The sequence below is a fragment of the Bemisia tabaci genome, chromosome 6, assembly GCF_918797505.1.
Source record: "Bemisia tabaci chromosome 6, PGI_BMITA_v3".
Classification (NCBI taxonomy): Eukaryota; Metazoa; Arthropoda; class Insecta; order Hemiptera; family Aleyrodidae; genus Bemisia; species Bemisia tabaci.
In genome coordinates this window covers 17,887,794-17,910,547 of record NC_092798.1, presented here as the reverse complement: position 1 = coordinate 17,910,547, position 22,754 = coordinate 17,887,794, and the positions used below count along the sequence as shown (strand labels likewise).

At 35.6% G+C, this 22,754-nt stretch overlaps 2 protein-coding genes across 2 annotated transcripts; one reads left to right on the top strand and one right to left on the bottom strand.

Moving 5' to 3' along the window:
• The first annotated feature begins 107 nt into the window (after positions 1–107).
• Positions 108–5,942, top strand: Cks30A (Cyclin-dependent kinase subunit 30A). The gene is made up of 3 exons (XM_019057519.2): positions 108–329; positions 2,600–2,727; positions 4,444–5,942. Exons 1-3 carry the CDS (start codon positions 274–276, stop codon positions 4,539–4,541), a joined length of 282 nt encoding a protein of 93 aa, XP_018913064.1. The 5' UTR covers positions 108–273; the 3' UTR covers positions 4,542–5,942.
• A 1,744-nt stretch (positions 5,943–7,686) lies between these two features.
• MRG15 (mortality factor 4-like) lies at positions 7,687–22,511 on the bottom strand. The gene is made up of 11 exons (XM_019057507.2): positions 22,355–22,511; positions 20,679–20,799; positions 19,333–19,428; positions 17,747–17,847; positions 17,152–17,273; positions 15,889–15,990; positions 14,374–14,465; positions 13,447–13,549; positions 12,371–12,440; positions 10,992–11,076; positions 7,687–9,352 (listed from the first exon to the last, which is right to left on the bottom strand). Exons 1-11 carry the CDS (start codon positions 22,383–22,385, stop codon positions 9,268–9,270), a joined length of 1,008 nt encoding a protein of 335 aa, XP_018913052.1. The 5' UTR covers positions 22,386–22,511; the 3' UTR covers positions 7,687–9,267.
• Between the last annotated feature and the right edge of the window lie 243 nt (positions 22,512–22,754).

Sequence of the window (22,754 nt, the reverse complement as noted above, 5' to 3'; positions counted from 1 at the left end):
TGACGTGACGTAACGTAACGTAAATCGTAAGAGAAGCCGTCATCTCCGTTGGCTCCTTTGTTTTGGCATCATAGCATGGTAGATGGCGGGAAAATTTTAGGTTTTCTAACCTATAAACGTACTCGAGCCCAGTTGAATCGTTGTTGAATCGAAAGGCTTCTCCGTTACAATTGCATTTATGTGAAATTTCTCTAGGTTTTACTGTTGGTGCGCAAATAAAGTGAGTGTATTACAGTTTACGAAGTTTCGGTTGTTGTTACTGTAATATTTACCATGGCCGAAAAAATCTTCTACTCTAAGAAATACTACGATGACAGTTATGAATACAGGTGAGTTCCTCTATTCTCATCGACCATTTACCTATTTATACTAACAATATCACTCTTACATTTTTTCTCCCTTCCCTTCTCTTATTTCTGATCACTAACAGCTTTCTTAATTTTCCCCTGTCTGTGCCTAACTCACACTCCTCTGAATTAGTTCTTACCTTTTATCTGAAGTGGAATGTTAAGCATCTGTCGCATCCTATTGTTGGGACGATCAAGTTCAGGATCCCGATGAAGGTTTAATAATTGAAGATTCTTTTCTAATCATAGAAAACCTGTGCCTAGACTGAGTTCTTTTTTATCAGCAGACTTACCCAGTCTGTGGGTCTTTTAACGCCACCTTCACTCAAGGTTTCTCTGAACTCATTGCTGATTGTTATCGAACCTCAAACAGACAAAAGAAACTTAGACCTGCGGGCCGATTATTGAAATTTTAACCAGCCCGATAAGACATCGAATTGCGATATATTGCACGGTTAAGATAGGGCTATGTCTTGTCGTAAGCGGCGACATAGAGTCGATGTCATTTCAATAATCGCCCCGCTGATGAGTCCCTCCATTATCGGAGACCAAGCTCCTTTTTTTGTGATACCATGTTCATCTTAAGCCTAAAGAATCTGCATACTGCCTCCTTGTGTCTAGTCTAACATTAGACTTGGATTCTCGCAGCTTTCACCTAGAATTTTGATAACCTTCCTATGAAAGGAAAGTGACGGAGAACTCTTTTTGTGAACTCATAGGAATACAGGAGTATTCACAAAGACTGATAAGAGCTGAGTTCAAACTTTTCATCACATCGGTAGACTTCTATGGCAGTCAAAGATAGTTTTATCATTCAGCTCCTGGCTACAGCTCTTGGCACTGTCAAAGGGTTGTTGCTAACTATTTTCGTACTAAGTATTTGCTCCAAACCTTAGAATGCCAATTATAGAAAATGCTGGAGATAAAGGCAAAGAGAATTCCAAGGGCCAGTGTTTTATGTTATCAAGGAGCATCCTGCATGGAGCCACATCGGGTGAGAAGTGTGAAATGTTGGCAAACGCAATGGTTCATAACAATAATAAAGTAAATAAAATAATAACAGAGTAAATATTGTATAGGTATTTGTAGTACTTAGGATGGGATGTCACAAATTGTGAAGCTTAATTGAAGGTAGGTAGATAACCTTTAACGATATAGATTTTTGCACAGGTAGAAAGGGAATGCTGCTTTTCATTGTATGCTAAGAACAACGGCAAGATGAATTCAGAGTTGCATTTGTCGATAGCACTTTAGTTGAGGTTCAGCCATTGCCTTCAGCAACTTTCATACTTTGTTATTAATGAGTTTAATTCAAGTTATGTATCTAATGTTGGATGGAAAGGAAGTATCCATTACCTCTAAAGCGTATGATTAACTTTTCAAGTTATAATCTGTAAGCATAATAAATGTGGCTAAAAAATTTCATGGATTGTCGATATCAATCGTTAAAATGTTTTTAATTGTGCTTTTGACTTTATTTTTGGGTTTGTTAACCTCAAAATTAAAGCACATACTTTTGAGGCTTATTTCTACCACTTGTTGATCTGACTTCTTCAAATATGAACTTCATAATCAGACAGATATATTTTATGTCTACTTATTTTTGTAATATTATTTTGTAATAACAAATAAATAAATATTTATATGACAGTGATACATAGAACTATTCACCAATGATTCACCTTCATTTGGATGAGCAATGTGTAGCAGAACAATTCTCCTTCAATGTTGCTGTGATTTGATTCGAATTTTGTGGTTTATTGATCTTGTTTGTCTCCTCGTTGCTTTGATCTTTAAATTCACAAAGCTTGTTTGGTACATTAATACTTTGGTATTCGTCTCTGGAAGTGTTTAGCGCTCTTAGATATTTCATATGCAGTTGTCAGAGAGCGCATTCACAATTACAATTGATGATTCTTCATTCCCTTTAGAAACCCGATAGTTATTTCGAACTAAGCAATGAATCACCTTCTACCTTAAACAGTTTATCCCACGAAGATATATGTTGTATTACACACATTCTTCAATAGTATTATATGTCAAATACATGACTATCGTATTAGCTGTTGTACTGAATGGGTTATGCTCAAATTTCAATCTTTACCCATTGAATCAACCAAATTCTCTGAAAAGTAATTAGAAGCTCAAAGATAGCATGTGAAATAGACCTAGTTTAATCTGTTCCGAGAGTGTTTTACACATGAAAAGTAAATTTTATCTTCTCAGTAATCTTATCAATTCGTTTTTTTCAGGCATGTAATCTTGCCGAAGGAACTAGTGAAGAAAGTTCCCAGAACGCATCTGATGTCACAAGAGGAATGGCGAGCTATTGGAGTTCAAATGAGCGATGGATGGATCCATTACATGCATCACACTCCAGGTTTGTTGCTTTAGTTAAATTCTGTTACTTCAAAACCGGTTGTGTGACCGAATTCTTGATCGTATAACATGAATTTACTCAGCTGCTGTGTAAACCTTTCTAAGGGGAATAGAAATTCAAACTCGTTCATTGTAAGTCAAGACGAACATCAATCTCTGATTAGCCCCAAAACAGCACTGCTCAATAGGCTAATACATCCTATGATGACACCACTAGTGAGTAGTGAAGAAGTAAGAAACAATTATTGACTTCAGTCTCACTCGCTCAACATTCGATGAGCGAGTTTCTTTTACAATTTATTTATCCTAGTGTTGGTTGGTTGTCAGTAGGTAGGACACTAGCCAGTGTCACCCAACAAATATTTTGATGAAAAAATTGAATGTAATCTCTGTTATACCCTCAACACAGACCCTGATAAAATGGTAACCCTTTTATCTTTGTTCGACTATTTCCCCTGAGTAATCCACATGCTTTGCCTGTTCCTTGTTTTCCATCTGTTAACTAAAATGCCCTAAAGTAAATGAAAGAGTGAAGAAAAAAGACTGTTTTCTGGAGGAAAAAAAAGTCTATTGCAACTTACAGCCCAACCCATACACTACAGCAAAACAACTACAAACGTTTTTAAGTGAATTTTATGCGTTGCAATTTGCTATCGAGTATCATTATAAAATACCTGAAACAGTCTTGAAGAAGAAGTCAAAACTGTAAAATTTTGACGAATCTTTATTATTTATTGCTGCCTTCTAATTTGAGACCTGCAAGATCTGTAAATTACAGAACTTACAGGAAGTGGTGATCTGACAGGCATTAGCACCTACTGAATTCATGCAAGTATACAAAACCAGAACCTGGGGCATTACTAGAAGAACTGAAGAAATCATTAAAACTGTTGTAACCAGAAAATTTTAAAATATTATGTCGGTGATGTTATCACATGATGGGCCAAATGGAGATGTTGCATGTGTGAGGGATTTGCGGTTTGACTATTGTTTCTTATGTAAAAGTTGGCAAGAAACACGATGGTGCCACTGGTTTTCTCTGAAATCAACTCCCAAGCTCAAAAAAAGCTCTCAAGTTGAGGCCAAAATGGAGGGAATATCCCACCCTACCCTGAGAGTCCCCCTCTACATCAAGACAAACACTCCATGCAAAGATAGGGACCAAATACACTAGCAGTGATGCCGTGTTTTCAGTCTCTGAGTCCCCAAATAAAGTGGCAGCCCTGTCAATATATTTGCTCCCTTTCTTTGCATGGAGTGTTTGTTTTGATGTAGAGGTGGACTCTCAGAATAGCGTGGGATATCCCCTCAATTTTGGCCTCAACTCAAGAGCTTTTTTTGAGCTTGGGAGTTAATTTCAGAGAAAACCAGTGGCACCATTGAGTTTTTTGCGAACTTTTACATAAGAATTAACAGTCAAATTGCAAATTCCTCACAAATGCAACATCTCCATTGCTGCCAACTCTTAACAGGTCACTCCTCAGACGTGGTGTATCTCTATTTCCACAAGAGCCCTGGTCAGCATGGAGTCAAATGTAGAACAGGGCTCATAAGGAAATTGAGGCACACCCTTTTGTCAGAGGTCCGATAGACTGACCACCATCTGTTTTCCCTCTACTATTTTTTGAATTTTTTATTTAAGCAACTGATCTACTATGTTAGTAAATTGATAGATTGTAACGTAGCTTTCAAACAAACATTTTTCCTTCTCTTTCAGAGCCTCATATACTGCTGTTCAAACGACCACTACCGAACTCCGAGAAGAAACTAGTCAACGGCTTGAATGAAATGAAAGTTATCGAAAACAATTGCTGAGCTTGAATCATATGAGTTCGTTTTCATTCCTTTTTGATTCAACCTTTTTTTCTTACTTTTATTACTGTGAATAATTTTCTCGTGTAGAATTATCTTTTGAATAATTGTAAAATAGGTCTTTTACGTTAAGTGCTTCATGAATAGTCGTACTTACTCAGTCATTTGTACCTGCTCTTTGAACAAATAACGTCTTCACAGAGGAAAAGAATGACTGCGTCTAATACGATTAAAATCTCCTATTTTTCTGTCTCTCTATTAATGAATCTTATGTTGATTCACATTTGCTCTGCATGGGCTCGGAGTGTGAGATCATTCCTGCTGTAGTAATGAAGATCAGAGTTCATATCAATCATTTTAACTTAAAAACAGGATCCTTCAGTATTTAATAAAATTTAGACAAGTAAGTCTTAAATTAACCAAAAGATAGAGGATTAGCTGCAAGAAAGCATTAATGAATAACACAGACTCTGTACCTCTTGTTACATTCTGTTGAAATTGAGGAGGCAAAAAAATATAATTTTGTCAGCAATTCAAAAAGAACAACACACACACACCCAGGCTTGCAATAAAAAAGTAACATTGGGGAGGGTCCTGGAGAAGGGCCCATGCTAGTTTCTCTGAGTAGCTGCTGTCCGAACAAGTGGCAGTGTAGCCGAGACCATTGCCACCTGCTTGTCCAGATAAGATGGATCAAAGACAAACTTGCCTATGTTGCCCTCTTCTGGATTCTCACTCATTAAATTATTAAATTAAAAATTAACAATATTCTCCATAGTTTATTGATTTTGCTGGTTTATAAATTCATTTGCTGCGCCTATTATCTTCTGATGGATCTAAAAATTGCTTAGACACAGTTTTTGTTTATGTTCTGATTGTGCTAAATAAAATCCATAAGAATCAGCGTAAAAGATCAGAGCATAAGAAACAAGCTGCATCATACGTTGTAGGGATAGTCGCATTGCTCTGTTTTCATACTTCAGACAATTTTTCTTCTTTGATGAGATTTTTTTTTTTTTTTGGTAACTTAGAATAAATGGATTTGTATGTTCTTGATGAAAAATACTCAATCTGTGTTTTCATCACAGAAACTGGAAATTTTCAACCTCCTGGTTATCTTTTTTGTTTTTTTTTTTCTTCCAACGAATATTCGTACTTAGTTTAAATTCAAAGAAAAGAAGGAAAAAAGAAAAAAGAAACAAAACACCAACGTAACAATTTAAAGGTTTCAGAGGAAGTTCTAAACTGTGCTGATAAACGTTGTAAATATTTGATCTAAAGTCTTTATTTTTTTGTTGTTCTCATTTTGTATGTATATTTATTTACTCTTCTTCATTGCTTTCCTTTGGTCTCCTGTGAATTGTATCCATGGAGGTTTAATAAACTGTCTTATTTTAGATCTTTTTTCGTGTTACTTAATAATTTGTTGTTACTTTGGGAGGTCATATTGTGTCCCGCCTAGATTTCTATTGTAGCATGGCCAGAATTTTCTGCAGAAAAAACCATTTGAAATTGAATTTGCTATTTTCACGAATGGATCCACTTTATTACTGGACTATTGCGGCGCTGAATCTGCATGTACACTTTTTTGCCACTTCACCCAGTGGGCCCATTCGCGAAAATGGCGAAATCGAGTTCAAATGTTTTTTTCTGCAGAAACTTCTGGCCATGCTCCAATAAAAATCTAGGTGGGACACCATATGACCTCCCTTTATGAGCCGAAAACTTGTAATCCATACACTCTTCCTTTGTCTGAAGACAATTAACTTCAGGGCAAAACCAACTTAAATGGTTGAAATGAAAAAATTAAATTTTAGTGTGAATGTTATCTTTGAAGGTGCTATTTCTTTCTCAGACTTGCTTAAAACAAGGAGATAAGGCTTCTTCAAGAGTAAAATTAAGGAATCATCCGTATGAAGGATCCAAGAATTCCACATTTTTCGCAAAGTTTCCTGTGTTCTTTACACCATTTAAACAAAACTTCATTAAAACAAAATCATTTTTGACTGTGTCTTTTAAATTCCAACTAATGACAGCCAAGTAGTCGAGATAAAAGCAAATAACTATTGAAAGTTACTACTGGAGGGTGCTCTAATAGCAGAATGTAAAAACTGTCAGTATATGTAGCAAAATTCTTTATTATTCTGAATTTTTCTTTCTTTTTTTGTAACATCTATATACACAATACATCATAATTTCAGCATTTAAAAATTTAAGTTCCAAGTTCAAACATAAATAAGAGTTTCAAAATAAGATGTATCACAAGTACAAAAGGTTTTCAATCAAAAGAATTTTCCTCCAGTTAAAGAAAACTTTAAAAAAAAATCTATGGCAATAGTATGTAAAAACGTCTCAAGGGGTACAATTCATAAAAATAAAACAACCTTTCATAAAAAATGGTACGAGAGTCCTCTCAAATATTAGTATCTTTTTGGTAGGTATAACTCCAAAACTACTGCGTAAAATTACGATCTGTGAGATGTTCCTTACCGGTCACACTAAGAACTTTCTAAAGCATTAAAGAGTGCTATATTTTGTCTATTTTTGATGTAGACATCATTTTTTCTGGACCTACCTTTGCATCCAATGGGTCAATTTATTCAGGCTACCGATTCGACCAAAATTTGCACAATCAAATGCAGAAGACACGAGAAAAATCATTCAAAAATCCTTTTTTTTCTTTTCATTTGATTTTGTATTACTTCATTGTATGAACTTTGGACCCATTTAATGTGGTAGGAAGTTCACAAAAAACGCCTTTCTTGGCGTTTTGGTACACTGAATTTGATAAACTCAAGTGTGTTAAAAAGCTGACTTGTAAAATGAGAAATTCTAGATTTTAATTTTATGCTGTAATTTTGAAGTTATGGGAAAAAGATACTTACTATCAGGATTTCCATTGTAGGTTGATAGTAAATTTCTTAATTATCTGCCTGACAGGATTAGTAATCTGTTACTACCTTGAAACTTACAGCGCCATCTCCGCTCATTGCTATTAACCAGGTTATTATGAGCCTTGTCCTCATATGGAAGGCCCTCAACCCTAAATACAAGAATAAGAGCTAAGGCTTGCAGCTAGAACTTCTGGGCTGGAGACACTGCTCCAATCGATTTCCTTTCTAGTAAATTTGCTGATTGCCATTCGGAGTTTTTTTTTTTTTTTTTTTTTTTAATGAAGGCAGGATACCTAACAAAGCTCCCTTTTTGGGTGAGGGGAACTTCAGAAAAAGAAAATTGACACAAAGAATATGTAATGAAAGGTAAAAAGAGCCAGAGACCACTTTGATGCAAGCATGGAAAACTTAATGTACTGAAAGCTTTCTGAAAAAGATTGACTTACTCCAACACATTGAAAGATTGCAGGCTAATAGAAAGTAACGGTTAGAAAAATAACAAAACAAATTTAACATATCAAACAGAGAGGGATCTTCTAAAACATGTTCCTCAATTGGACAAGAGACTCCTTTTGAGAAGTATTAATAATAAATAATAATATCAAAATGATAAAGCATTGATGATTTCGATATACAGCAGCTCCATATCTTATACTGGAGCTGAACAAAATTAATTCACGAAAATAATTCAGTCAATGAAGCAAAAAATGGCAAAAATTGAGATACAATTGGCATCTCATCTGATGTAGAAGTTTCCCGGATGTCTTAATGACTGGCGTATTTTGGGTAGAACTGATCTTATGTCCACAGCCCATTTTTTAAAATTAAAAATGAAGCAACATAACTTCCGGACATTACAATTGATTTTTTCTAATATGCAGATTTTTCATATAATTCCATGAAACATGGAAAATGTTAACAATTGTCACCAACATCATTTAGTATCATTTAAGTATCATTTAATTAATGTTATCATTAAATATTTTAACTGAGTTGCGACTCAGAAACGAAATTGAACTTTCACAAGTCAAGCCGGCAAACTAAGATAAGAATAATTACTACCAAATATTTTCAAAAATTAAATATTTGCAGTTGGAATAAAAGGTACAGAATGGTTCTTGAAGCGCTCATAACTTGTCTAGTTTTCACAAGGAGACGTTCAGAAGTGACAATAATTTTTCATGGTAAAATATTTGAAATAACAAAATTACCGACTTCTATGGGTGAACTCACAAACTTAAAATTTTGTATCCAAATCGTGAAGAAAGGGAAAATAAACAAAAATTCAGCAACATCATTTAAGATTCTATAATATTCAGTTTTTTCAGTGGTTTTCACTGTATAAAATGATAATGTAACTTTCAAGTGAAAACTCGACTATATGCATACGTATTGGTTTAATTCAGGAAATTTTGGGCTGGTCCAAAAACCTTTACCGTCATAGGAAACACAAATTAGGGTCAAATTTGTTTAACCGCACTCTCATCAGCCAAGCTGCCAGCAGAATCTAAATTGCATTTGGAGCATTACTTACTAGTCATTTAGGAATCAGCCGATGAAAAAATTACTCCAATGTGACGAACAAAAAGTAGAAAATTGCAAAACAAATGAAGATAGAAAACAAAAAACACATAGGAATAAGTCTACTAAATAATGGATTTGTATAAAAAAGTACAGGAAATTAAAGAAATTAAGAGAATAGATCATCTAGAACAATACAATTTTGTCAAAAGAAAAAAACCAACAAAGAGAGAAACTTGTTACCCTGGAGGCAGAGGGGGCTTCAAAAATTGATCAGGTAAAATTTGTAGCTTCACTGTCAGAGACGTTAAAAATTACATGGCAGTGCGTTGATAGTCTGGGGGCGCTATACCATAGTCAGAGCGACTAAAGAGCGTTGCACTGTTTTTAACAAGATATCTGCAAGGGAAAAAAGAGAAAAAAATGTGATATTTAGTAATGTGAATATAGACATAGGTATTAACAAGTTTTTTTTGTGTGAGAAGGAGTGGTTTGTAAGCATTGCTGAAAGGCACTGCTGTACTTATATATGCTGTTCCTACAAGATCAAGTTCCTTTTTGAAGGCAAAAGTAAAATATTATGAACCTTTCCATAAGCTTGCTTCAGCACTATAATTCCTCCGCAACACTTTGGTACGATTGGTCAAACAGGAATTTCTCCTAGGATCTTACCTGGCAGAAGGAAATTGCAGAACTTACACTGTTAAAGAATATTGGACATATGCATTTGTGCGTTTATTTGAACCTGTTGTCTTTAGATAAGAATGGTGTGTTGTCAACAACACACCGCTATTGTCGGGATTCCTCAGTCCTCGCTAAACATGCTGGAAGAGAATCAGAGATGTGTCTAGTCTAGGTCAGGTTTCTGGCGACACACCGTGTGTATTTAAGGACAAAGGGTCAAAATAAACTCTCCGATTGTTTCATAGGTGATTTATTTTTAACAGCGCAGGTTGATACTTTCCAGTGGTCTGATTTTCCACTCCAGAACATATTTCAGCGCTCCAGATTCATCATCGCTTAAGAGGGCCTTAGGGATAATTGAGGTGATTTTTGGCATCTATGTTCACACCTCATTGCAATTTTGCAGAATTTTTTCCTTTTTTAGTGCCTCACTTAATAATGCTCTTTCACACCTTCTGGCACTTATGGGTGCTGAATGCTTTTTGAAGCTTAAAAGTACTTCAGAGCATATTTTTGTGCCTCAAAGTGTTTTTCAGTAACAAATATCTTCAGGTGTCATTAGTCCATAGTTGAATTGTACCTTCAAATGTCTAGTCTTTCAAGTTCACTGGTTAGGTTTAACAGAAGCTGAACACGTTTCGCCTCTCATATTTTCTTTTCCTCAATATAGATTTTCTCCTGTTTTCCGTAATTTCCTTTATCTATCCTCCACCCTCCTTTCCCTCTCTCTTCTTTTCGTTTTTTTAATACTTTTTTTTAACTCATGATCCTTTTTCTTGCTCCTTTTCATTCACTTTCAATGTGAATTTTGGCTCCCCCCTAATCATAGCTCCTGTATAACTGCTTTGGTTGCGCCACAGTATGCAAAAATCTTGAGCTTAATTTTTTAAAATAGGTATCAATGACTATTTTCAAATAAGGCGCTTCAGACCATTGATCCTTCATTGCAGTGTAATCTTGATGGAGAGAGAGAAATTAAATACGTTTAAAAAGATATACCTCCTGATCGGTTGCCTATTAAATCAAGTAGCTGACTAAGATTATTAATTTAACAGTCAATTAAAGAAATAGGTTAAGTAATAAAAGAAAACAGACATCTTTTTTATGAGCTCTTCAGCTTAAGTAAGAATGCATTTTTAAGGAGGCTCATGATGAAACTCTGCTAGCCTTGTCAGCATTTTAGTCACCAATTTGCAACACTGTGAAAAAGATATCTGCTTTTCTAGTTTTACCTTCAGTATCTACTGCTATGCTAACAAATTTTCAGAAGTTTGCGAAATAACGGTAAAAATAAATTATGAAGTTTATTAACATTTAATAAAATTAAAGAAAGAAACAAATGAATCCAACTTACTTTCCAAACTCGATGAAAAATACTGTCAGAGAATTGACACTCCTTTCATCCAAAGAGGTGTAGGCTAAAGCTTTCCCTATTCTCACTGTTGGGGAGCAAATGAAAAAAAGAGAGACAATTAAATCATGGATATGACGAGATGTTGTTAAACATTAAAATGATGAGCTTGCACAAACAGCGCATCCTCACATGTCTTTGTTGGAAATCCTAACAATAAAAATACTCTAGGGCAAGAGTAGGCAAGGTATGAAAAAGGTGAAAGAAAGGTAATAGAGGTGTTGCATGTGTGAGGAATTTGCGATTTGACTGTTGATTCTTTTGTAAAAGTTTGAAGAAACACGATGGTGCCAGTGGTTTTCTCTGAAATCAACTTCCAAGCTCAAAAAAAGCTCTCAATTTGAGGTCAAAATGGAGGAGATATCCCAAGCTATCCTGAGAGTCCACCTCTCCATCAAGACAAACTCTCCATGCAAAGATAGGGAGCAAATACATTGACAGGCTGCCTTTTTATTTGGGGACTCTAAAACTGAAAACACGGCAACCCTGCTAATGTATTTGCTCCCTATCTTTGCATGGAGAGTTTGTCTTGATGTAGATGTGGACTCTCAGAATAGCATGGTATATTCCCGCCATTTTGGCCTCAACTTGAGAGCTTTTTTTGAGCTTGGGAGTTGGTTTCAGAGAAAACCAGTGGTACCATCGTGTTTCTCGCGAACTTTTAAATAAGTATTAACAGTCAAATCGCAAATTCCTCACACATGCAACATCTCCATTAAAATCATTGAAAATCATGTGAAATCGTATTCCTAGAAATTAGTTACTAACACCGTTTAAAACATATTTTTTCCCATTTTTTTTGTATAAAACATCAGGGGTGTTTCTAGGATTTTTCTTACTGACTCCATAACAACATCATGATGTAATTTTTATTTTGTAATCAAACATCACAAGGTTGTGTAAACTGAAGAGCACCCATTTCAGGCATCTCCGAAAATAAAGAATATAAGTAGAGTGATGTATACATGGTAGAGTGCTGTAATGTTTTCTATCACGAGGTAGAATGAGTCTGTATTCAACCAACAAGAGGAACTTCCCAAGCTGCTACTTCAGATCGGGCTGAAATTTTTTGTGTCGACTCTTTGGATGAATTCCTTAAGACCGTATTTTTTTGTTTTTTCCAATGCACTCTACAAATTCCGAAAAGTCGGATATCCAACTGCAACAGGAGGGTCAGGCAAAGCCAAGCAGTGCTTGAGTCTATATGAACTTCTCCTTGAATAAAAGGATTAAAAATGCATTTATTCATAGACCTTGTTCAACAAAAATGATTTTAGAAAGACCGGATAACTGAAGAAGCTTGATGGACACTAAAAACTCACCAAACAGTCTTAAAAGATGTATTGATCCATAGATTTTTGACATGGGCGTATCTGGATATTTTTCCAAGATCTGTAACATGATTCATGTAGAAAATCAAGAATATCTAAATCATTCTATGATAGATAATTTGAGTTGAATGAATAAAAAAAGAATCTTCCCTTCTTTAAAAAAATTACAACTATTAATTTGACCAATATTTGTAACTTTTCCCAGCCGCTGCACAGTTGTTCCATAGAGCGCTGCTTTACTTGTGAAAAACTCCGTTGAGTAGAGTTCAGCGTTGCAAAAAAACCTTCAATAATTATATTTAACTCATTACTCTTGGTTTACGAAAACTATAAAATTTCTGCTTAGGTACTTAATAAAATAATGAGTTCTGCGCAGTTGGCAACAAAGAGTTCATTCAGACATTTTCAAGCATTAGTTCAATTTCCTTGTAACAGCAACAGCTAACTGAGTTGTAGGCTTAAACAGGGAATTAGATTTTAGGTCAAGCAGATCAATCTGGTAATTAAGTTGAAACTTTATTCATGGACATTTTTGGATATGACTAAATCGAACATTAGAGGCGATTCTAAATATTTTCTAAGGGCCTTCGTCAGCATTTCTCATTCATGCACTTCTTTTTTTCTTCCTTCTTCATGAATGAGAATTAGTAAATGCTAGGCTAAAAATAATTTTTGGTTTATTAAAAGTGTATGAAGTACTTTTAGATTCAATAATGGACCACTAGATAAGGTGCGAATTTAAGCAGTATTACACTTTGAGCAACAATGAGTTGGAAAAAGATTACTTATCAATTGAGGAGCTTGCCGAAACTGTTGTAGTGCAATATCTGATTAAAAGAGTCTGGTTTTCTTTGTGAGCAAGAATTCAAAATTGTTGTAACCAGTGCTGAATAAAAACAGTAATTCTCATGGTGCAACTACTGTTCTATGTGAAATTTTAAAGAGGACACTTGGATCAGAAAGCTGAAATTCATGTCTTGTCTTGTGATCCTTGAACCCTTTCTTGATCCAACTTTACAGTCTGGACATTTTTTGAGTCCTTTTCATTTATTTCTGAAAAAAATTACCTGAGCATATTGCGGCCTTTCATATTTGTATAGTAATTGTGATCCCAGCATGACATTGAAGTACTCTTTCACTCCATTCATGAGAGTTCCTATTATTAGTTCCCTGTAAAATGGGGGAAAAAGAATAAATTGAGATGGGTAAACTTGCAGAAAAAACCTAGCAGTAGAAGTTTTGAATTTCCTTGGAGATGCAGAAAGTTATGTAAGCAACATTTTCCTGCACCCACCCAGCAGCTCTTCAAAATTTTTAGTTATTAGCCTTCCAACCATCCATTTTCAGAGGATAAGCTTTTTCTTGATTCCTGCTCAGTAATACCAGGATCCATCTTGATTATTGAAATGACTATGTACAAGATACCGATAATTTGGCGCCAGCTGCATTTTGAGATTTTTTATATTATGTTCCTAATTTTTCAATAGTTTCACACCTACTACCAAGTAAAAAATTTAGGTGGTTGAGGAATGAGCTCTTCTTTCCTTGTCTTGTGCTGGCCAGGGAGATAAGACAAGTGGTTTCCCAACAAACTGAAACGTAGTAGTTAGAGTAGATGATGGTAACTATCTGATTAGAGAAATTGAAATCAAGGAACTTTCAGTAGAAGTTTTTTGGGACTGAACAGCCAATGAATATTTTGAAATTTTTCAAACCCTACTAAATGACAATCCTTATTTGCATATCTATTAGATTTCCCAACTCAGCATTTCAAAATACACAGGAAACGAGTATCATATGTTTAAATGATTCTCCTCGCTGTGTGTGATGTAAGTTTTCTTGTACTTTCAAGACATTTTAAACCACTTCAAATATAGACTGACCATGAATAAAGGTTGAGATTGTGGACAAAGGAAATATTAAAACATCATAACAAGACGATAATACTCCTTTTGAAATTTTTTTAAAAAAACCAAAAAAGATAATTAGCTCACTTTTTGGCTGTATTTCCACGGCTTGCTAATTTATATTTCCTGTAGTCTTCAATAATTTGATCCACTGTAACTCGGGCTGGTAAGTTCACCAACTGAAAAATCGAGAAGAAATACTTTCTATGCCACAAAAGGTAAAAGTAAACAATATCGTATATTCCTCAGCTAGATTTACAAATTCATGATGGAATTTTTTTCTTATGAAACTGTATCTTTGAATCATTTTAAAGGAGAAAGGCGCTATTGAAATAAGCTAAAATATATCTTCATTAATATGACTGTCCTAGGGAAAAATTTCTGAACAATTCCAAATTGAGAAATTTGACACGGATGCAGTGGACCAGGAGTTAAGGTACAAATTTAAGCATTCTTATACATTTTTCTTAACCAGAATTTCACTTAGAGTACGATTCTTGCAACAAAAATTACTGAAATCATCTCCCACCTGAGATATTACTCTATTTATTTTACATTGACTACATGTTGAATTGCCCGATCATAAGAAAAACAATGCTTCACGCGAGTCAAATCAGGCACTACAAAGGTTTTAGCAGCCTTCTCAATTGAGCAGTGAACTTTCCCCACCATGTGATGTTCACCGTGTAAATATGGTGCAATAGCCAAGTCGAAGGATCAATATCAAGGTTGTCATATTTTTATACTCCAAGACTGTTGCGGTTGCGTTCAGTGTGCGATTTCACTCAAGTAGACTACTGTTTTTTCAATGAGCAGGAATTTCGAATTATGCATTGAAAAATACTAGTACCTTCTTTAGGAGTTGATTGCAGTGATAATGATGCATGAATCTTGTTCTACGAGAAATTTTAGTTGAGACACATGTATCAGAATGCTTAAATTTGTACCTTGTCCAGTGGTCCATTTCTTAGAGGCATGTGTACTTGACCAACATTTTAGCATCAGAAATGCTCCAAAATGTCAACCTTATCATACCTGAGTTACACAAGTTTGAATGTTGCAGTTGTAAAACCATAGTCTACAAAACTGCAAGATAAAGTTTGAGTTTCACCTGATTGAGAACTGTCAGATTGAAATGCAATGTTACGCCCTCTTTTCGCACCCAAAAGATCTGACTTGTTCAGGACTTTTTCATGGAGATACTAGAGAACACTTTCCCTTAAAATCTCAAACTCCCATTTTACAACTCAACGACTGCATAAAAAATATTTTCCTGAAAATGTTGTCTCCATGTGCCGGCATCTTCTTTCCAACTGATGGTCTAATATGCTGTTCCTGACTTTTAGGGGCCTGTCCAGCTCTTAACTGCATTCTGGGGGAATTTTTTTGGTACTACCTATGACTACCTATAATACCTATGGTATGTTTGTACTGAAGTTCTATAAGTTTTTCTCAGATTGAAATATGTCTAGGTTTCATCCAGAGGCATAAAAAAAACAAACAAGCAACAGTTATCAGCTTGTCTCTTGGTTGAGACAGAGATTACTTATGCCAAAAAAATAAAAGAGATTATTGGAAAAGTATTTGTTATTACTTGAATACCTTTCGATGTTGAACAATATAATCCCAATCATCTACGAGGTACGGTTTCAGTTCATCGGGCAATTTTATTTTAATCTCTAGCCTTGCTCCAAATTGCTCCTCCTGCAACAAAAATTAGCTATGAGTGTAAATGAATTGTAAGAGGGTGGTTACAAGTATTGTCTTTCAATCACCATTCATGGGCAATAGGATTAGAATGGCCCAACTGATCAATACTTTCATTGGCAGCGCATGGGCTGAAACTTGGGAGGGGGAGGGGTCAGCTTCAGAAGAATGGGAGGGGAAGGGTCTGGTGGGTTCCCCACAGAAAAAATGTTGAAAATTCAGTACTCATAGAACGCAATTTTCAGTTGGTTTCACAATAAAATGCAGGGGCGCCGCTCGTCCTTCCCCTATACATGCGCCACCACAAAGCAAAAATATTCAGGAAATTTTTCGTCTCTTCTGCAAATGCGGAATTTCTATTTAAAAATCCATCCCAGCAACAAAAAAAAACAAGGATTAGATCTTTCTCAGTGCTGACAAAATGGAACCTGACTTACATGAAGTTATCAAGACAGAGCTTTTTAATTTCTGTGTCTTCCAAAATGTTGATCCCCCATACTAGGACGAGACTGATAAACTCACATTTATCTTCAAAACAGAGGCACAGAAACTTCTCGACTTGGTTCCCAACCGAGACACTAACGTTTTTATTTACCATTGGTAACAAAAAATTGCCTACATGAAAGACCAGAGTCTACTTGAATCAAATCGTTCACTACTTAAACCTGTTTTAGCAGACTTCTCGATCAGCAATGTTCCTTCTCCGCCCTGCATGCTTCGAAGTGTGAATAACTTACCTAGCTGAGCCAAAAGCTGATTTAGAGATTGCCATATTTTCATAATGCAAAGACCATCATGGTAACATTTGGTGTGCGACTTAATTCAAGTAGATTTCAGTTTTTTTATGAACGGGAAGTCAGAATTTATACACCAAAAAAACATTAGTATCTTTGATAGGAGTAACTTTCAGTAATTTTTGTTGCACAAATTATGTTCTGCTGGAAATTTTGATGAGAAAACATCAATTGTAATGCTTAAATTTGCATCTTGTTGATTGGTCCACTAATTGAGGCATTCCCATGCTTTGATTCAAATGTATTCCAACAAGCTAGAACTTATCTTCATCTACTGTTGAGGTTCAATTCAAAATTGACAATATCATATTGCAGAGCACTAATATCAAATCAAACAAACGAATAAAGAAAATTGCAATATTACCGTTTCGACTCCTGCATCAATTTTTGTTGCACGTCTCTTTGATGGTGTTTCTCCGGCTGAATCTTGTGATGATGAAATAGGTGCTACTGGAGTTGAGACTTGTTTACGCTTTTCACCCCTCTCTGGAGATTCAAAACAAAATTAGTCTGAAAGGAACTGAACGCTTCTTCATATATTTGCAGAACGATATGAAAAAAAAACCGAGTGCCCTCACTCGAAAAGTGGCCAAAGTTGTATTTTGCGTCTTCCTCTACAAATAGTACTTCAGATATCAATACTTCTGATTGTAGGTTGTTCAGTAATGCTGCAAATACTTCCGGGAGGATACCATATCACTAATCGCAAATGCTTCATTGGTGGTGTTGAAGGGGTTATGTTGATTCTTCCCAAAGTAAATACAGAATGATTCATTAAGAGCTTACAATGATATTCTCATTTCATGAGAAAAAATTGATTACTATAAAATGTCATGAAGATGGGGATCTGATGGAAGATAGTAGTTGAGTGTGGAGCAACCAAAATTTTCTTCAAACCACTAACAGGACAGAGAGACAAAATATGAATTCGTCACTAAAAAAGGAAAAAGAAAACTAACCTGATTTGTCATTTACCGGAGTGGAGGAGCGGCTATCAGAATTTTCTTTCGCTGACGGGGTGTCAAGACCTCCTGCCTTTCGTGCTTTCTTTTTTGATTTTCTGGAACAAAATTGATGAGCTGTCTAATGAAGCTATTACTACTAACACCTGACAAAATAGAAAATTGGGAAATACTACAGAAATTTGGGAGTTTTGTGTTACAATACAAATATACTTACTTACAATCATGCACTTATTTCATCAGGTTTGTGAGCTGAAACCAAAATTGTGGTTCCAATTAAAGGCAGATTTTGCAAACGTCATAAAACTTGATCAGCAAATTTACTCCGGCCGGTAGACAGTGTTGGGGGACGGGCTGGCAAGGCAGGCTGTGAGGACACAATATTGCAATAGGCCTGGTTCTGGGGTAGCAAGTCCTTGTCAATCAGACATTGCAATTCTATGTGCGCCCAAAAATGCCCTTTTATTTATTCTGTCCGATATAATTGCCCAGACTGAAGTATGAAGGATGTGTTACAATGCATATTTGCATTTTTTTAGGGGTAGGTTTTAATGTTTAGCTCTGTGCAGCACATCTTTTTGAATGAAATACAAATGGGCTGTTGCAAAGTACATTTTTTCACTTTAATATTTCAGGACTACTTTGAAGGTGGCATTAAGCATAAAATTTTGATTTAAGGTAGGAAGTTTCATTACAAAATTGACACCTAAATATGCTCATTGATCACTAGACAAAGACTTACTTACTGGATCACGAGAAAAAATGAATTTAGGCAACCTGATAAATGCTAGCTCTTCGAAATTTCTTGTAGACCATGATTTGCGCAGTTTGATGTAAAATTTGAAAAACGTGGTTGATTCGAATAAACCTTTCAAAGCTGCAAGTACACTTTGAATAATCGAGTCAAGGGAGCTGTACAATCTTGGCACAAGAATATTTGGCTGATGGCATGAAAAGAGTTTGTCCCGCATCAGCAATACTGTGTCCACTTAGGTAGTGACTACCATAAAAGTAATGTACCATTTCGAAGGCAATTATGTCAGCTTTAACTTCCAAAGTACTTGGTTTTTGAAAAAACCTTGGATTGGTCTTGAGATATTTACAAGAGTGCACAACTTTCCAGTCAATCCTCGTAATAGTACTGACCAAGCACGTTTACTAGGCTCAATATCAGAATAAACGGACTTGAAACATGTTGTTTGATTTGTTTGAAATGTTGTATGGCTTAAGGGGATAATAGTGAATTACTGGTCTGGTTTAGATCTCGAGACATCTGCAAGTGTACATTTTTTTTGCTTAGCCTCCTTAGTTTTGAGGCATCATGATGTTTAGTTCTCAGTTAAAAAAATTGAACAAGAGGGAAAATTGAAGAACTTGAAATACGGTTGGAATGACTCCCATTAAATCTGTCAAATTGCTTCTCTGTTTTGCCCTGACACTTCCTAGGCAATCAATTTGGTTGAACGTTAAACTCATCTACAAAAGCCACAAAGAGGTCTTAACAATAGCTCTTTAACATTATAAAAAATCATCAGGACCTACAGTGCTTCTGTCAAGTTCAAATTAAACCATTGAGAACTTACGATTCAGCTTCTTGAGCTTGGATTAAATCCTTCTGCCTCTGTAGATTCTGTTCATTATACTTGAGGACTCTGTCTTCGGGCACCCATTCATCCCAACTAAACAAAGAGAGGAAAATAGCGTGTTGAACAATTTTAACTAATAGCAATAAAAAGATAATTTTACAAAAAGAAGAGGAGAAATTACCCTTGGATTTGGATAAGAAATTCAAGAAAAAGATAAACACATTGCTTCATCAGTGCAAAATCACTTCCATGAGAAAAATGCAGCTGATGATTATGGAAAATAATAGTTTCAATGATTGGTGTTAATCTGTTTTTAGCAACTGGAAACTTAAGTTAGGTAACCTTCATGAAAGAAGGTACTCACAAGAAATACTACTTTGATTTTGTACAAGGAAACCTGCTGGGTATTGAGCGGGTCTAATTTCTGAACTTCCAAGACAATGCATTCATTTCATCCAAATGAAAATTCTCGCGTACATTTACATTGCAAGTTTTCTTTCATATTAATGTTGAACATTAGTAGAAAATCACCAAGAATCCAATTTAATTCTTGAGAGACCTCGAGAGCAGTTGATTTCCTATACTTTCGTTGTCTCATATTGATCTCCATGCTGGTCATGTATGCAAAATTTGGACACTGAGATTTAACAAAGTTCTTTTTATCAATTTAAGTACATTATAATTTAAACTGTGTACTTCTATTAACTGCTCTGAAATTTTGCAGGCGAAAGTTTCCTCAGACGCATCAAACTGAAGGGAGAGGAAGAACATTTCACAGTTTCAACCTTTGCATGAACAAGTGTACCTGGAAAATGATTGTGTGGGGGAGGAGAGGGAGGAGGCAAGGGCTCATTTACACTGCACAAGGCTCAACTGCCGGCTGATTATTGAAATCGATGGACAAAGCTCTAGACAAAGAAGGCAGAGAGAAAATTGAGCGATCCTTTTGAAGGAAGCGGTTACTTATGATGGACACAGTGAGTAAATAATAGAATAACTAATGGCAACCCACAAGGGACCCTATGATTAGTTCATCATTTTCTCCCTTAGTCTACACAACTACCTGTTTCGACCGATAGGATGGCTACATTTTCCCCTTATCTTATTTGCCTATTGCTTTGTCTATCAATTTCAATAATCAGCCCGCTGGTATTGAGCAGCTTCACAGGATCATAGAGGCCTGCCCTGTTCCAGACTCTTTCGCTTAATTTGACCCATAGATCACACTTAGGCAGTATGGCCGTTCAATCCTTGGACAGCCTGCATTCAGTTTTTGTGCATCTTCTGGTACATTATAATATAATATTAAAAAAAAGAGAAGCCAGGAATCATTGCAGTAATACCTTTTATTCCATCCAGAGTAATGAATTTTGTACTCATATCCCGATTTTTCATCATTGAAGCCAACCTCAAGACACTTTGCCTCATAAATCAACGGTCCATGAAAACATAATACTTTTTCGCCTGAAAAAAAGAAAAGATTCGACTTAATTGCGGATGAATAGCTAGAGAAATATTTGCTTCATAACTTGTCTTCATTTTTAAAAAATGTACATCATACCTAGGCGAATATGGTTTACTATGTACCAGGGCTATGAATGCCAACTATGTTCTTGGTTGAAAAAATATTCAGCACAGACTTCTGTTGGATAGGAATGTAAGCTGAGTAAACCTTCTTCCTGACTTGAATACTAAAAAATTAGTGGCCTCATTTCAGAGGCGGTAAATGTATGGGATGGCAATTTTTGGGGCAAAATCATTCAATTAGCTTTTTTTTTTTTTTTTTTTTTTTTTTTACAAAAAACCATCAATTTTATTTTACTATCGATATAAAAAATCTGTTCTCCGGACTTGAGTTTTCCATGACAAAGATTACTATTTCTGCGGATGAGTTTTAGAATAAATGCAACCAAAGAAATAGTGAAATTCTATCGAATAAAACAAATGCTTAGCAAAATTGATTACATTTGTGCAGAAGAATGATGCTTCCTTGCAAACAAATGACAATATTTCTTTAAAATTTTTGATGATTAGCTCTAAATGATTTGTAGTACTTGTGCACTGAGGTATGTGTCTTTTAATTGATATGAAACGCAAAGCTTGATGCTATTTCCGACTCATTGGTGGGATACATCAACTACGATTTCATTACCGGATGGAATAAGAAATAGATTGTATCCTTGGATTCACATTAAAAGGCACACGTGAACACTTAAACCTGATCTCCATAGAAATTGAAGTGAATTCGCCTTTACCAAACGACACTTCTTCATGGCCTTGACCAGTTCACATGAGCTGTCTTTCCTTGATGCATGTAGAATCCTTATTCCATCAGTACCTAGTTGTGCATTGAAAGTGCTCATATAAATGCAGATTGTTGCTTTCCTTTGAACTTCCTTTTTGGTGACAGCATGTTGCAACATGGTATAGTAATAGACACTTTGCGCAACTGACAAGTAAATTATCAAAGTTTTTTCTTTTTTTTTTTTGGTGTAGGAGTGATCGGCAATCCACTTGGTGAGTGTTCGGCACGATTCATCTAAGTTGCCGGCAAATTCAGTGATTTCACAAGGTCCTAACATTCAGGGCTTCGTTATGAAGTAAAAGCTACTGTTACCCACATCTTCAGCTGTGCATTCTTACCACAAATTTACTTGCATGGACTCAACAGTCAGTCACTGGCAAATGTCTATTTCCCTTACAACTTTCAATCATAGGCCGAGAATTAATCACGAAGCATGGTAGTAGATTGTTAAGAAAGCCTGTACTTTGGGGCGACATTCGATCCGATCCTCTAGTTACTATAGCTTATGACACTATCTTGAATTTGGGATGGGTATCCAGGACTCTGACGAATGAAAGATCCGATTCAAACAAAAAATGTATGAGTCAGGAGGCATATTAGTTTAGAGCTTCGATGATCAGCCCCTGGAGGTTGAGATAATTATAGGTATTCATTATTTAAGTATTATCATGGTGTCACGATTGAAATTAATGACGACTTCATCGAGATACTTACCTTCGGTGAAAAAATTTTTTTTACTTGACATTCTGGTAAACAAGTGAAAAATACATGCACAACTTTAACGTGTACCCCAAGAAATGAAATGTACACAATAACCTAACACACCAACACTAACAAAATATACACACACACTCACACAACACAACCGTGACATGCCGTAACCTGAGAGAACATGGAAGGAAAGAGCTCAAAATTGGAGGCTATCATTTTATGTACGTCACTAAATTGGAATGACAATGACCAATGAAAGCAGAGCATTGGGAGAAACTTTTTAGGAAGCTTCGAGCGTGGGAAGGGGGGAAACTATGTGAAAGTCGCTATACTAGAGTAAAGGCTGAAAGGCGGTATGTATTGCGGTAAGGCGGGGGTAATAAAACCTAATTTTACAATGATT